The 16793-nt window shown below is 45.1% G+C and overlaps 1 protein-coding gene and 1 long non-coding RNA gene across 5 annotated transcripts in view; one reads left to right on the plus strand and one right to left on the minus strand.

Moving 5' to 3' along the window:
- The window catches only part of LOC144769158 (phosphatidylcholine:ceramide cholinephosphotransferase 2-like), a 499022-nt gene that overhangs the window by 257755 nt on the left and 224474 nt on the right, over positions 1 to 16793 (plus strand). For 3 of the 4 annotated variants that reach the window (XR_013598672.1, XM_078653164.1, XM_078653165.1), the window contains exon 6: positions 10015 to 10234. The exons of the other annotated variant lie outside the window; for it this stretch is intronic. Coding sequence is in view for 2 of the 3 variants with exons in the window: in XM_078653164.1 (XP_078509290.1) it covers positions 10015 to 10194 (180 nt within the window). In the remaining variant the exon portion in view is untranslated. Of the gene's footprint in view, positions 1 to 10014; positions 10235 to 16793 lie in introns of those variants that run through there. 4 annotated transcript variants of the gene reach the window in all.
- LOC144769159 (uncharacterized) overlaps positions 1 to 16793 on the minus strand; it is a 202379-nt gene that overhangs the window by 67703 nt on the left and 117883 nt on the right. The window lies entirely within an intron of this gene.

Here is a 16793-nt window from a genome sequence, read left to right on the forward strand (position 1 = left end):
AAGATTCCTTTCAGGAACACAGTACTGTAAAAACATGAATCAGAAAGCTCTACAATGAAATCTGTGGAGATCATGGTTGAGGGCTGTTGTGGTGTAGTGAGAGGTTTAAACAGGCCTGCAGATCTCATTTGAGATCTTTTAGCTTGAGCACAGATGATACACTGAGATCTAAAGCTCTTTATAGCTCGAGAAAGCTTGGCCACCCAAAATAGCAACCCATTAAGTCTTTCACCTCCTATTGCCCTGGTGCCCAGCAACTGGAGTTTAATGGCTCCAACTTTTAACCTGTCTCTCAAGACTCGCCTTTAGAACATATACAGCATTTTGATGGGCCACAAAAATCCTACATTATGCCGGTTTGTGGGATCTTCAATTAACAAAGAGGTGTTATCCAACTCTTAATAGCCGCAAAAAATCTTTGGCACACTTTTTGGATGTTGGATTTACTAAGTTCTTGCTGTCATTCGAGACAGTGATTTTATGAAAGGCCCTTCAAGATAGTATCGCCAGTTGGCAAACACTTCCTATATGGCAGGTAACTCCACATCATAAATGGTGTGTTTTGTTTTAGTGCTTGTTAATGTTCTGGAATGGAAGCAACTGGATAAAGAGGATGGGTTTTCGAGAAAGTGTGGCTCCAATGGCATATTATGAGGCATTCCTTTCTACAGTGAAGGGTACATCAGGGTGTCAAAGGATTAGTACCGATGTGACACTGAAACGCTTGGTCTTGTTGAAATGACTGCTTTATCTTGGTAACCTGTGTTATGGAACCCACCTAGGAAGACAGTCTTGTATGAAGTGGTGATAAAAATTGGTGAATCCAATGATTTTCTCTGTTTCCTTGTTGTTGGAGGGTCTCGCCGGTCAAGAACAGATTTCACCTTAGTGGTATCCATACTAATACCCTTTCTAGAAATCTGAAAACCTAAAAAAGTGATCTGTGGTTATTTTTAAAATGCATTTTTCAAGTTAGCTTAGAGGGAATGTTATCTCAGGCAGGATAATATTTCTCGTACATGGTTTTGATGTAGTTGCAAACAGTCATAAAAAATCAGTATGTTATTGAAGCACACTACCAGGAAGGTGCCCAAAAGATCTTGGAAAATCTAATTGATGAAATACTGGAATGCTGAAGGAGCATTTGGCAATGCGTGGGACATAAGTAAAGATTGTGGGCCCGAGTCACAGAACTAACTTACTACAGAATCCTAAACTTACTAGAATTTTGGTATTCACAGAAGGCACTTACTCATTTTGGTATTCACAAAAGGCACTTACTCATTTTGGTATTCACAGAATGCACTAACTCATTTTGGTATTTACTGAATGCACTTACTCATACTAACTTTATGTCTGCACTTGGGCCGGAGACTGCGGCCCAGTGGTGGAGATTCTGGCCAGATGAGAGAGTTTTCCTGTTTGCCCATTGTTTAATTATCTACAAATATGCATGGGTACACAGGTCTTGCTGATCTACCTACTGCATGTTCTGGGAAGCCCAGAAGTCTAACATTATTGCACCGGGCTCCCCTCCGCGTCTTCCACGTAGGCCTCCAGTTTCCCTGTCCTGGAGAGGACACAGCCATTTGCTTTTGTAGAGAGGTAACTTCCAACTTGAGAAGACCAATGGTTTGCTTAGCCACATGCACTTTCTCAGTGGCTTTGCAAAGGTCTGCGAGGAGTAGACTGGCCTCTATCGACACTGTTTCTATCTTCCCCTCCAGCGTCCTAGAGCCCTGGATTTCTATGAAAAGTTCTGCCCTGAAAGGTTCCACCACCTGTAATTTGGTCTAGGATCACGGCAAGAGTCCCCTTGGCACATCTGTCTGTGATTGCTCATTTAGGACGTTGTATAGGGATCCATCTTGTTCCCTGAGAGGGGCACTGGGGCCTGCCCCTACTCATGGGAGTCGATGCTTTTGGTCAGTTACAACCTCAAGGTGAACCCCAGGGGGGGGGGGGGAATAACAGCACAGCAGCAGCCTGTCAGGACAGTAGAGTCTCTGTTTTGCAGAGGAGGCTACCCACTTGAGTCACTGCCAGGTAAGTTGCACTCACCTTACACCTTCAAATGTCTGCTTGGAATACCCACCAAGAGGCAGCAAGAAACAGGCCGCACCAAGGGCTATTTCCAGTGGGGGGAGAGATCTATACTCTCCGGGGGATGTTCCTCACAACATCCCAGTGCCTCCTGGATCGCAGTGCCTCCGAGGATCCCCGATGAAATCACTGCACCTGAGCCAACCTTATCCCCAACAGTGGTGAGAGTAGGGCACAGGTCTATAATACCTTGTGGCCAACCGCAACACAGTATATCTCATGAGGCACCACTGATGCAGACACACTCACCGGCAGTGCATGGGCTCCGACACCACCCTCAACCACTCCTTTCGGGCCCATCGGGCCAATCAGCTAGGCCATCATGGACCCTCCTCACTCCCTCGGGGAGCTGCCTCCATTCTCTTGGCTCCTACTTGTTGGTCTGGGGCTCTGCTGTGCAGCCACAATCCCTGGTGGCTCTGGCCACTTATGCAGGCCTATCACCCCTAGAGGAGAGAGAGACGCTGGCTCCACAGAGCCCCAGCACCAGTTTAGCCCTAGGCCGTGACTTCCAGGCCCCTCACCGCATCTCCAGAGATGACCCAATACATCTCAGGGGTCCGGAGTCACACCTCCTGTGCCACTGCCAGCTCCAGAAACAGACGCACTGTATCACCAGGGTCGCAGCACCAGCAGGGCACCTTTCAGGGACAGGCCTGGCACAGAAAACACCAAGCAGATCCCACAGCGCTCTCTAGTCAGGTAGGGCCCATGTAGCTGCAGGCCATGCCACAGTCGGCTACCATTGCTGAAATCCAGTTGATTGTGGTTTGGGGGGTAAGAGAAGGACTCCCCAGTCGATTCCCACCAGAGGACAGTAAAAATCAACTAAGATTGGACAGGATTATGCAGAATATTAACGGGGCCCATGAGGAGCTCCTCAAGGACGCATCCTGTCGGCCATCTTATGTGGCCACGCCTCCCACGTACATAGCTATCTTTAATATTTTAACATAGTTTGGGGTAGGTAATTCTACAAAAAAGTGATCTCTCCCTGGTAACTCTCCCAGAGTATCGAAACCCCCTTGTCTAAAATCCCTTCTTAAGAGCATCCTCTTTCAGAAACACCTACAGATGACACTCCATTTCCCGTACTCATATGCTCCCTCTCAGTGTACCTTCTGTACTCTGTTTTCCCACTCTTGGTGGGCTTTCCCTCCCTAAACTAACCTCTCATTTTGTCAGTTTTCTCTCTCGCGCAGTATGTATGTTCTTGCCCTCCGAGTTGCCTTGCCTACTAACCTACAGAGCTACATTCTTCTCGTCTGTATCCTCTAACCCCAGCACAGCAGATATCTCCTTACAGGTCACAACATAGTTTACATGTTTAGTCAATGCTTGCCAGCCTTTGTCTATACCTATAGTATCTTTCAGATGTTTTTCACCTTATCGGTGTTTTACGTTGTTGTGTCTCACAGTCCAATTAATCTGCAACCTCCAGCCCCCTTCTCCTACAACCAAATTGGTTATTTCCGTTCATTTTCCCTTTATTAACATCCGCTCTTTAGTTTATATTAACGTGTTGCTCTTTTATAGCCACGCTTGTATGCAAAATTGTGGTGTTATCAATTTTATCGTAACTGTTGCCTTACCGCTTAACATGATGACATTTACTCCCTAATCTGTTTCTGTTCCTCACCTGTCTTCTTTATTTGATCATCCTGTGTTGCTGCATGAGAAGGGTCTACAGTGCTTCTCCTAACTCCTCCTTATAACTACTTTTACTGTATGTCTTTTCCCTTATTTGGCTATTCCCAGCTCTCGTTTTCCTGCCGTCATAATTCAACGTATCTGTAACCTTCCTGCTCATTTTCTCCATGATCAATTATGCTTTTTATGTTAATGCTCCTCTAATCAACTATATATCTTTCCCTCACCTCATATTTTATTCCCCTACTCATATCTTCTTTACTTTCAGAGTGCCCTTCCTATTCACACTGTGCTCTATAAATATATGAGCTCTGTTGTGAACATATTTTTCTATTTTATAAAACCAATATGCTGCAGACACTTTGTATTCTATGGTGATGATATTCATTTCTGATCCACAATAGGTCTACACTCTACCTGTTGCAATTTTACTCTATTTCCTCTTTAACTATTATGACGATCAATCGTTTATTGTCTTAAGATCTATCTGTCAGTTTAGGCCACCCAAGTAAATTGCCTGGCTAACCTTTATGTCTTGACAGTTCACTTTTACAGCTTTCTGAAACTGCTATAATAGACAGCACATAGGGCCAGATGCATCAAGCATCCATTTTGCGATTCCTTATTAGCGAAAAATAAGGAATCGCTAATAAGGAATAGCAAAATGGAATGCATCAAGAAATCACTACACAAATAGCGATTCCTTAGAATTCCTTAATTGCGACTCGCAAATTGCGAGTCGCAATTAATGAATACCTCCCCATTCATTCCTATGGGCCCAGAGGCCCATAGGAATGAATGGGAAGACAATCTCAATTTGCGAATCGCAATTAGCGATTCGCAAATTGAGATTGCGAGTTCAAGGGTGCAGGGGTGTCCAAAGGACACCCTGTTGCCCCCCTGATTTTGATCTGTGCACATATGTTGCGCACACACATGCCCTTAGGGCATGTGTGTGCGCATAATGAAACTTTGAAATATGCACAAAAATGCATTTTTCAAAGTTTTTGCAAATTACCATGAAGTTGTACTTCGTGGTAATTTGCGTGCCCTATTAGCGAATTCGCTATTTTTGAAACTTTCATGCATTGCATTTAAGGAATCTCAATTTGAGATTCCTTAAATGCAAACAATCGCAATTTAGCGAATTCTCTATTTGCGATTTTTGCATTTGGGATGATGCATCCCAAATGCAAAAATACCGCTCGCAACGGGCCAGATTCTCAGAATCTGGCCCTTTGCGAGCGGATTTGAGCTTGATGCATCTGGCCCATAGACACATAAAAAATAAAAATCCTGGTATAACTTTGGGTAATGCACATCTTTTCACTTATCGCCCCATTTAACTAACACACGTATTTCCTAACACTGCCCCCCACTCCCCTCTATTCTTCCATGTTTCACAGAGGAGTTTTGAGCACATTTTGTTCATTTCCCTTGCATAAAGACCGTTTCTGTTATCTCTATTTATAGATGTCAGAACCATTAATTCCACAATACTTACTTCCCGTTAGCTCTTTTAATATTATCGGTTCTGCTTAACCCCTGATACCTTTCTTTAAACATGCAAAATAGTAGAATTAGCAAATGCCCATGCCACTTTCTTTTAAAAATAATTAAAGGTACTGACTTGGGTTTAAAAACAAGGCACTGGAATAACACAACCTATAATAGGAGTCTATCCTGCCTCATGGGCAGTTACTTTGGACTAAGTGGTGTAAAATATTTCCCAGAATGAAGGGGCAAAAGGGTAGCTCTCCTGTAACATGCAGGCTTTGGTACTCACAGGAGGGTCACATAGGGGCTTATTTACAGGAGCCCTGCGCCACTTTTGCACCACGTAAAGTGATACATGAGTGTCGCAAGGCTCTCATTTCGATTTATGAAGCCATGCAAGGCCACCCTCAGTGGCTTTGAGGGGCCTCATATATCATGAGTAAGCCTTCCCTTGACCCGGAGTGCCCTAAAAACTATAGGCCCATCTCTCTCTTGCCTTTTCCTGCTAAAATTGTGGAATGAGTGGTGAGTAGCACCCTTTCCAAACATTTGGAACAACATAATTTACTGGAGGAGGTTCAGTTTGGGTTTCGGCCGTCCCATGGCACCGAGACGCCCTTGGTGACCCTGATGGATGAACTTCGGAGGCGGGCATACAGAGGTCAGGCAGCAGTACTTATTCTGCGTGACCTGTCTGCTGCCTTCGATACAGTCAACCATGGAATCCTGCTGAGAAGGTTGAGAGAGGTGGGGGTGACGGGCTGTGCTCTGAGGTGGTTCCAGTATTTTCTACTGGACAGACAGCAAGCAGTGTCCCTCTCCCCCTACCAATCTGCTTTTACTAAGATCTCGAATGGCGTGCCGCAGGGCTCGGCCATCAGCCCCATCTTATTTAACATCTATATGAAACCCCTGATTGCGGTCATCAAACAACACAATATTAACATCGTAAATTATGCTGATGACACGCAGCTGATCCTCTCCCTTGAGGGAGATCAGTCAACTTCAGTAGAAGTGTTTCATAGCTGCCTGCGGGACACATCGCTCTGGCTGAAGGAAAACTCGCTGCAATTTAATGCTGGCAAGACGGAGGTGCTCTACTGTGCTATGGAAAGGGTTCCCTCCGGGTTGCCTAGTAATTTCTGGCCCATCGACACTTCGACCGTTATTCAGCCTGCAAAGACAGTTGGTAATCTGGGCGTTATATTCGATAGTAAACTTACTAGGGAGGCGCAGGTGGCGAAAACAGTGAGCTGTTGTTTGGCCATTATCAGATCCTTGCTGAAGATTTTCACTTTGCTGACCCCCCCCCCCCCCCCCCCGGCGTGCGCGCTAATAGCATGTAGCACTATTCTTAGCTGGATAGATTATTGCAATGCCCTGCTTCTCGAGTCTCTGAAATTTCTTCTTGAAAGGCTGCAGAGGATTCGGTCACCGGCAGCCAAATAAGCGCTAGGTTGGTCCAGAAGGTCCTTTTCTTCTTTGGCCTTAGCTGAGTTGCATTGGCTCCGGCTGAGACAGAGAGTTCAGTTCAAGTCTCTTTGTTTCATGTTTAAAGCCCTGCATGGGCTGGGGCCTGTCTCCTTTCAAAGACAATTTGAATGGTATGTCCCTACGAGAACTCTGCGCTCGTCATGGGCGAAGTTGGTAAAGATACCTAGATTCAGGAAAGTCAGATCAGGCGGCAGATCCTTTGAGGTTACAGCTGCTAAACTCTGGAACGCATTGCCTCTGGAGCTTAGACAAGTCAGTGACCTCCTTCCTTTCAGAAGGAGATTAAAAACATTGTTGTTTCCGAAGACTTATGGTTGTCTGCAGTGGGACCCAATACTTTTGTTGTTTCTCTGAATTGCCAGCACCAGGATGCCTGCTAGGTGACAGTGCGCTTTAGAAATATAATAAATAAATAAATAAATAAATAAAATATTCACGATGTGACACCTTATTCTGCACCTTGGAGGCGTTCCATGGGCGTTGTGGTGGGTTTTCCGACGCAACACTCATGGAATTTGACTCTGCCCCTGGTATACAAAGTGATGTAAACCTGTGGAAGCGCCAAATCCATATGTCTCCCGAGGTGAGGTGAGGTGAGGCATAACGAGGAGAAATATGTTTATTTCTTCTCGTTTTTTCCTCTTTCCATGTGTAGTGCAATCTGCAGCACACATGGAAAGAGGAAAACCCATTTTAGGATTGGATTGCTTTTGCACAGGAAGGTGCCCCTTCCTGCACAAAAACAATTCTATATGCAACAGAGGCACTCTTACACCATGGTGCAATGTTGCCTACATTGGCAGAAACTATGCCAGCGCAGGGAGAAAGGAAAGAATTTAACCATATTAGTTAAACACGGTGCAGTCCTGCCCTTTCACTTTGGTGTAGGGCAGCCCAGCAAGCACGGTGCCTTGTTGGCTACCTTAAACCAGAATCCCATTAATAAGCCCCACAGTATTTAAATATGCAGTTTTATCGCAGCTCATTCACACCTTTATAGAGCATCCGAACTGTCTGCTTCCTAATTTGATACCTGTGCATTTGATGTTAATTGTGCAACTCATTTTAAATCTGATTTGCACATTTATACCTAAATTACCTCTAATTCCACGGTTACAATTCTAACCTTACCCCTGGTATATTCCTTATCTATCAGACGAAAAGGAGCAATAAAGCACGTTCTGAGGGCTTCTACATCCATATCCATACTAATATTATAAAGAGAGAGCCCAAACCTTTGAGGCGGGTAATCTCTGTAACCACAGCACCAATCACAACACCCAATACAGTGTTGGAAAGGGCAGTTGCAGCAGAAGGACATAGGCTATGCAGACAGCCACCATATATATTTTTTTTCTTTTGCAGAGTTTTATATAGCGCAAAATTGACCCGAACTGAATCAGGTATCAGAGCGCTTTGCATAGCACCAGTTACGTTACATGAGGACACATATTCATTTTTGTTAAGCACGGGGAGATTAAGTGATTTACCCAGAATCACAGGATGTTTGGTGTTGTTACCAAGACTCGAACCCAGATCCCCAGGTCCGAGGTCGAGCGCCTTACCCATTAGGCCAACTCCTCTATACATTTAAAAGGTAAAAGAACCGTGCCAGCAAAGTAGTCCCTTGTGGGCATGTCTGCGTGTGCTGTGAGTGTGGGCTGGGGGCGTGACTAACGCTGGGGGCGTGTGGTACGGCCATCACATCGTGGGCTGTGGGCGTGTGCTGGGGCGTGACAAACGCTGGGGGTGTGACAAACGCTGGGAGCGTGTGTCCGTCCTTCATGCCATGTGAGTCGTACATACAATCGCCAATTACGTTGCTGCGCAGCATCAAGGGGCATGCTGGGGGCCTGAGAAACGCTGGGGGCGTGTGTCCGGCCTTCATGCCATGTGAACGCAATTGCGCTGCATCAAGGGGCACGCTGGGGGCGTGTGCTACGTTCCGCTCTTCATGCCATGTGGGTTGTACATTAATCAGAAGATCGTCTGCTGTGGCCGTGTGCTGGGGGCATGACAAACGCGTTCACCTGGAGGCCTGGTAAGTAACGTTACTGCAGCCTCTCCTGCGCGCTGTTACTGAACTCTCTCATTCAACGAAATTACACACGCCTGCTACCATCAACCAGGGCTCTAGCCGGGCTCAGGCGGCGGATCAGTACACTAATTACACACGCCTGATAACATCAACCAGGGCTGCCGCTGGGCCTCAAGCGGCGGAACACGCGCCTGCTAACATCAAACAGGCCTGCATCTTGGCCTCAAGCGGGAGAACACGCAAATGAGCATGTCTGCGGGGAGAATTACTGCAACCTCTCCTACTCGCTCTCACTCAACTCTCTCATTAAACGGATTTACCCAGGGCTGATAACTCTCTCATTCAACGACATTACACGCGCCTGCTAACATCAACCAGGGCTGTAGCCGGGCTCAGGCGGCGGATCACTACACCAATTACACGCGCCTGCTAACATCAACCAGGGCTGCAGCTGGGCCTTCTCCGTCCCTATTCTAATGAAACAAAAAATTTTGTCTTTACCTCGAGATTTTAAAATAAATTGCCCATGCCAAAAACACACATTACACACATTCTATTTCATACCCGGACAACGTCGGGACGGGCTGCTAGTCATATATAATTTGAAAACGAATGCTTGGCAAATAAGAAACAGGGTTATGACATAGTAAACTGTGCTTTGACATTGACATTGAAGTCGAATAAAATGTGGGTTGTGATGTGTTTTTTATTTTTCCTCGAGTTTATGTTAGCTTGGCACCTCTATTTACATTTCCTGGAAGGTCAGAGCTGATGTTCCAAAGCAACCACCGAGCTGGCCCGGGAGTACATACTTCTAAAATGGAGCTGTACATAGTGCACTTCGGAGCCGTCACCTGTTGTAAGGTCTCACTGGTGGTTGTAAAGACAGTTCCTGCATATTTAAAGAGCGCTGATGGTCACCATGTAAGTGATATGTGCAGTCCAAGGACTCAGGTTTTGATTATAGCAAAAGTGGCCGGACTTTTTCCTTCAGGTTGAACACATGTTCACGGACTCTGGGAGAAGACAGTAGTATAACATCCATTATTGTAAAGCACATTAATGCACTCTATCCTCTATTTAAGCACAATATTAACAGTCATGAAATAAAATCACACATTGGTTTGCTAATCGTGAACTTAGTTTTCATTAAGTGATTTTATGTTTACAAAACACCCATAACTCTATTTTTTTTTAAATGTCTCAAATAACATATTTTTCCCATCTTACAGTGTCTCAAGACGCCTTCTGCTCATAACTGCCTTTCCCACGTATGGTGGTTCAGGGTCTTTCTCTTCTGTGAGGAAAATGTACATGGAAGCGTGCCACATGCCTACTCGTGGCCTTTCTCCTGCTCCCTCTTCCAAGATTACTCATTTTTCAAGAACAAGCGAACATTTATCGATGGCTAAGCATTTCAAATTGAAAAATCTATTTAAAATAAAACGTATCTTTTTTAAAATGCGTTTTGACCATATTTTCATTTCACGACTTTCTTGCCAGCAGAATTCATTTGCGGCTTTTCAATGCGAAAGGATGACATTGTTAGGCTGTACTCCTTACCAAACTGTAAGTGTAAAAGTATAATTTACTACAAAAGTGTAAGTTACAACAAAAGTGCAGTTTGTGAATACGGAAAAGTAGTGAACTTGCTCAAAAGTGTTAATTAGCTTTATGAATCAGGCACTGTGTGTAGGAAAAGCTGCTGAACATATTAAGGAAAGCATATCAAAGGTTTTCAAATATGCAGAGTGCACAGTATTCCTAATCCAAATGTAGTGATTGCAAAGTGTGTATGGCACATTGATAAATGTAACTATGGCTACACTGTCCCCACAAATCTGCATTTCCCTTGCAAAAACACTTTTTGGTTTGCTTATAACTATAGGACTGTTTGACAAATCTTCTCAAAACTTTGCAAAAGAAAGTATCATCAATCTCAACTGCATCCTTAAAAGTTTAAGGGTGATTTTTCAAATGGCCAGAGCAAATTGGGGGGCACAAACGTGTTTTCCCCTTTCCTCCATGGGAAAATTGAACAGTGATACCACAAAAACTGCAGATCGGAATTACACCGAATTTGGCTGAAAGCTAGATCTTGGTTCAGACAGCGTGCTTTTTGTAATTTGGTGTAAATCCATTCAGTAGTTTTTGAGATATTAGGGCTAAAAAACATTGTATATTTCACACTGCAGGGGATCTGGCTGTGCTGGCAGATCTTGAAAAAAGTTTAGATAGCCTGCCACCACATCAACAATGATGTAGCAGCAGCCATTTTAGGACTGTCCTGTAAAAAAAAGATATAAGCAGGGAGGGTCAGGGTAACCTGCCCTCCACAGGGCCTGGTGGGGTGTCCCAGAGGGCTGATTCTTTAAAATAGGGTAAGAGGGTGCATGCCCCCCCTCCCTAAACTGCAATGAGGCCCCAGGGACCACATCCCCCGGGTAGATAAGCTGCCCGCACTCTTCCAGGCAGGGAACAGAAGTGTGAGAAATTGGATTGTTGGTTGAGTGGGGTGTGAGCCCTTCTCAAGCAACAGCCACATTCATTGTCAGTTTGATGTCATAAAGAGCTTGCTTAACATAAGGCAACGTGTAAAGTATTTATGCAGCACTCAAACAGTAATGAAAAGAAAACACAACAAAAGAAAAACCCCACTCTAATTTAAAACAGTAGAGTACATTTGAATACATTATCTGACACCATAGCAATAAAAATCAATCCAATTAGTAGAAGTGGAGTTTTGTAAGTTTAAAGTGAAAAACAGCACCTAAAAGATTAAAACCTCCAACTGCGGACATCTGTATCCTGAGGCCAGGGCAAAGTCGAAGTTATGGCTGACCACCATGGAAAGCGGTTCAGATACACATGGTGGATTGGACCTGGTCTTCGCTTACCTTCGTACTTAGAAGAATTTGTGAAGAAAAATGTCTGAGAAGTTAAAGTTGATTGGGGCAAGGAAGGCAGTGGTGCCTGTGGAGGTATCGTCATTGCAGAGCTGCTGGACGAAGTCCCTGTGAAGATTTCTGTGTTCGGACTTAGTCTCTTTTTGGGAGTCGAAGATTTCCAGCGAGATGAAGCTGCAGGCTGTAGCCAAAGAGGGCTCCATGAGGTGGAATACATCATCTACAAGGAGCCACTGAACAGGATCTGCTGTAGCTGAGACGAATGTATCAGGAGCTGCAGTGAAGTCAGGCCTACCGGCGATGCACCTTGGGCTAATAGATGAACAGGTAGGTTCCAGTCTTCTCTTGGTTCTCAGAGCAGTTTTTAGTAGAATATGTTGTACATCCATGGTTTTAGCCCAAAGTTTTATAAATTCCAGTTTTGGAATTTGGATATCTGGGCCCATTTAGCACCACTTCCAAAAATCCAGGACTAGAGGGGCACCACTTGGATGGTCAGGACTCACTCAGGCTGGGTCTAGGTAGGGTTTCAAGATGGTTGGAGCCAATACTGTCCCTGAAGCTCTGATCAGAAGGCCAGCCAAGTCGATTTGGCAGTTTAAGATGGCATTCAGGCAGTAATTGCAGGCCTGGGACATGTTTTAAGGTTCTACTTAATTGGAAAAACTTGCTACAGGCCCACTGGTACCATTTAATTTACCAGCCCTTGATATATAGTATACCACTTTACTAGGGATTTATAAGTAAATTAACTGTTACAATCAGGTGTAAACTAATATTACCAAGTTTTAGCAATGGTTAGCAGTTGAAAAGTGCACAGGGTCCTAAGGCCAGTAAAAAAGAATTCAGCAAACAGAAGGGGAGAAGGCAAAAAGTTTGGGGGAAGGCTGACAAGTCAAACAAAAAGTTTGCTCCCACCTGGCTGCATCAGTAAAAAATGCTGCTATTGTCCGGTTAGGGAGCAAAGGAAAGGTGCCGCCAACCGCCAGTGCACAGTATGGTGTTGATGGGGAGCCGCAGGTATTGCAGAGGCCTTGGGTCTCCTCACACAGCCCTAACCAGGCCTGCATGTGGGTACCCTAGATGGGCATCTTCTGAGACTTATTCCTGTGGTACTAATGAGGCCTACTGCCCACACCATTTTAAATGTGCTACATGTGGTTTTGACCTTCCTAATTTGGGTAGTTTCCCCAGTCGGACGCAATCCTGCTGTCACTGCAAAGAGATGATCAGTCACTATTGGGTCAAGCCCGCACTGTCTCTGCAGGTCTGCTGAATTGTAGATCGCTTCCAAAACACGTGTTCGACATACACTGTCTACTTGCAGAGAATAAGCTTGACCATTCGTTTGTGATGGAGACATGGCTTTCTGAGTGCTCTTTCCCTGATATTGTTTTAGCTATCTCACAGTGCTGTATTCAGTTTAGCAACAGAACTGATTGGAAGGGTGGGGAAATAGTGGTAGTGTGTAGAGACAAAATGGTTTTCAGTGCACGCTACCTGTCCGCGATTCAACTACGAAGAAGCTGATTTCTTTCATATGGTCTGGGATTGCCCCGCACATCTCTTCTATTGGGAGGCCATTACTCATTTCCAGAGCCAATGGCCATAGCATTCTAAAATCCCCAGCTTTTTTCCTCCCGGGCAACTTACCGAGAACCCGAGCTTAGGGGGTAACATTACATCGAGATTTACAGACTTGGTGATGGCCATCACCTAGAAGTTTGCGCATGGGATGGACTCTTGGGGTGGTGTAGCAAACTGGTTAAATGAGCGGAGTGTGAAGGAGCCACATTGCTGCAGCAGGAGACAAAACGATGTTTTAGGGGCCCCAGGTTTGCTCCAGCCTGGGACACCACACTAAATGACTGCCTACCGATGGACAATACAAGCAAACTGTTCGAAACTCCTGAGAGTGACTAGAAACAAGATACTTGTACAGAGACCACTAGCTTTCACCCACTGTTAACATCAGAGGCCTCAGATTGTGCAACATTTTCAGATGCTACCACCCGATTGTTGAACAAGGGGTGCAGCGTTGGCACCTCTCATGCTTCTTCACCCCCTCTTGTTTTGATTTGCCTTAAGTGCATCAGCACACACTCTTCAGTGGATTGGGTAGTTATATGTTTATACATCCCACAGGAAGAGGCCACTAGAGGGGGTACACAACATAAAGGTAAGTAGCCTTTAGCTACTATATTCCCTCCCTTGTAATGCCCCTAAATTCAGTATTGAAGTAGACCTTGACTTCAGATTCTCTGGACCTAAGGAAGACAGAGAAAGGAGACATGCTGCTGATCCAGGAACTGCACCCTGCTGCAGAGGAAATCGGCACCAAACCCTAAATGCGAAAGGACTCGCCAACTGTGGCCTGCTGTCCCTACCTGAGACCAAGAACCCTGGAGCCCTGCCAGCCTTGACCAATTCCCTTTGGACTAGTGGTACTAGTCCCAGGCACACCCTGGGTTAAAGACCACCACTAAGGGAAGACCGGCACAGCCTGTGTTGACATGATTCACCTCGTCTTCAAAACACAGAGATGTGTCTGCCCTCTAAACACAGTCAAGTGGCTCAGTTAGAGTCCAATCATCGAGGAAGAGGAAGAGGCAGTAATGAACTTGCTGTCACCAGAAAGAATACCTCACATAATCAGAGTCACACCAGGTTTTATAAAAATATACACAAGATTTGTATTCATTTTCTTACATAGAGAAATATCAATTCATAAAGAACAGGGTACCAACACAAAGATCATGCGGTACTAAAATTCAACAAATTACATACACCCCAAGCCGCTAACACTCACAAACCACTCATTCAAGACAGTCACACGTTTCATACTAGCAGTCAAAATCACACAATCCAGGTATATTCCACACTCCTCAAGTATCATGATTCAGATGTTGCACAATAAATTCGTCCTGGGACATTTTTTCCGGCACAGAGATGAAAACATGGTGGCCTGGAAACAGGGCAGATAACAAAACACCAACGCGCGTTTCGGTGCAGGGCCAGATCTATGGCCACACCTTCATCAGGACAATCAGAGTGGGGCTTTGGGGAAGAAGGGAATACAGCATTCAATCTGCAAAAACCAAAATAATACACCTTTTTTAATTACATTTTAAAAAAGTAACACAATATCTAGGTGTGAACATCAAATTTGGCAATCAATGATCCTTTTATTAGAACCAACCACAGGCAACATACTGATACACAATTTCATTACCATTCTAAGAGCAACAGCGAGTCCAAAAACTGCACAGGAGAGTCTGATAGTAAAAATTATAAAAGAAATTTACAACCAAGCGAATCCCACAAATGCACACAACAAGGAAACACTTTACACTTAGGGACTTCTCAATCGATCAAGGAGCAGTTCTACAGTTATCTCAAATTCCAACAGACAGAGGCTCAAAGTGAAGGGAAAGGGAAAAAAGGGGAGGGAAAAGGTAGGGGAAAAGATAGGGTAGGGGAGGAAAAAGTGGAGGGGTAGGAAAGAAGTATTTAGTTTCCCAAGATCTAAAGGGTAATCTATCGAGCATTTAATGTAGAGAGCTCAAACATGCTGGACTCACCAGTCGATAGGTAGCGGACTTTGTAGCGGAAGGAGGAAAAATCAAAATGGATGTCACACACAAAACAGGTGCGGGACCATCTTTAAATGGCACTCTGGGTTCGAGGGAGATAACCGTATCTAGCATGAGTCCCGTACTGCGCCCAACAGTTTACTATAGAAGGCTCAGCAAAGCTATTAGCTTTTACAGGGTGTCCAAACAAAAGTTCAGAGGGAGAAAACCCAACTACCTATTGTGGCACCTCTCTGTTAAGCCAAACTGCTCGCCAACTCTACCACATCCATTACCTTGCCTGCAGTTTGCTTCCAGAGAGGTGCCACAAAAGGTAGTTGGGTGTTCTCCCTTTGAACTTTTGTTTGGACACCCTGTAAAAGTACCCCTCTGTCTTGTCAAGGAAGGATGGGGGAGACCGCTCCAGGAATCAAAAAAGGACATTGTGTCACCTCAGGGTCGAGAGCCACGGGTATACTGTTGAAGAATTCCTTTCCTATGATGGTGAAATCCACTTGGGTGGACACAGGGGGGAGATACATAGGCATCAAGGGACAATGTGAGGGGAAAGTGTTGACTCTCATGTCGGTATATATACCGCCAACTCTTCAGCGACTCGCATTTAAAGACCTGGGCTCCATTCTACTGACGATTCCAGAAGGGCTCCTGGTGGTGGGAGGGGATCTCAATGCAGTGGTCAGCGGTACCCAAGATAGACATCCTCCAAGAGACCTCTGTCCTTCTAACAGCTGGCTTCCTGACCTTCAGACGGCTCTGGGATTGCAAGGCACATGGCCATCATTTCACCCAGACACCATCCAATACACATTCCACTCGGGAGCTCACAACAGCCAATCCAGAATAGATTACCTACTGGTCCCCCCAGACCAACTGACACATATACAAGAAATCAGACACTTGGCAAGGGGTATCTTGGACCATTCTCCATTGTGGGCCCAACTAGTAGTAGGTCAACACAGAGTGGGTAGGGTGGTGCATAAATCCTTTGCACCTCAGAAACCCTGTGGTTTGGGAAGCATTACAAACTTCAATAGAACAATACTTTCAGGAAAATGAAGGGTCTGTGCGCTCCCACCAGACACTATGGGAAGCATTTAAAACAGTGGTTCGGGGCCAAGCACTTTCCCAAATAGCGGGTGTGAAGAAAGAAAAAGTCATGGAGGAGGAGGCATTGGAGGAGGAAATCTTCCGGTTGGAGGAGGAAATAGCTGCGGGACCAAACCGTGATACTCTGCATATCCTACAGTTGAAGAGGGACAGCTACAAAGCCTTAGTGACGAACAAGGCCAAAGAATTAGGTAATGAGACGTTGGGTAGAATATACGATCAAGGGGACAAAGCCGGGAAATTGATAGCGTGGTTAGACAAACGGAAACTCGCTTGTAGATTGGTGCCGGAGCTTATTGAGCATATTGGTGGTACAATGTCCGAACCCCAAGAAATAGCAAATACATTCGCACTCCATTTTGAGCAGGTATACTCTTTGCACATATCCTATACACTACAAGACTC

The sequence above is a fragment of the Lissotriton helveticus genome, chromosome 7 (assembly GCF_964261635.1).
Source record: "Lissotriton helveticus chromosome 7, aLisHel1.1, whole genome shotgun sequence".
In the NCBI taxonomy this organism is placed as follows: domain Eukaryota; kingdom Metazoa; phylum Chordata; class Amphibia; order Caudata; family Salamandridae; genus Lissotriton; species Lissotriton helveticus.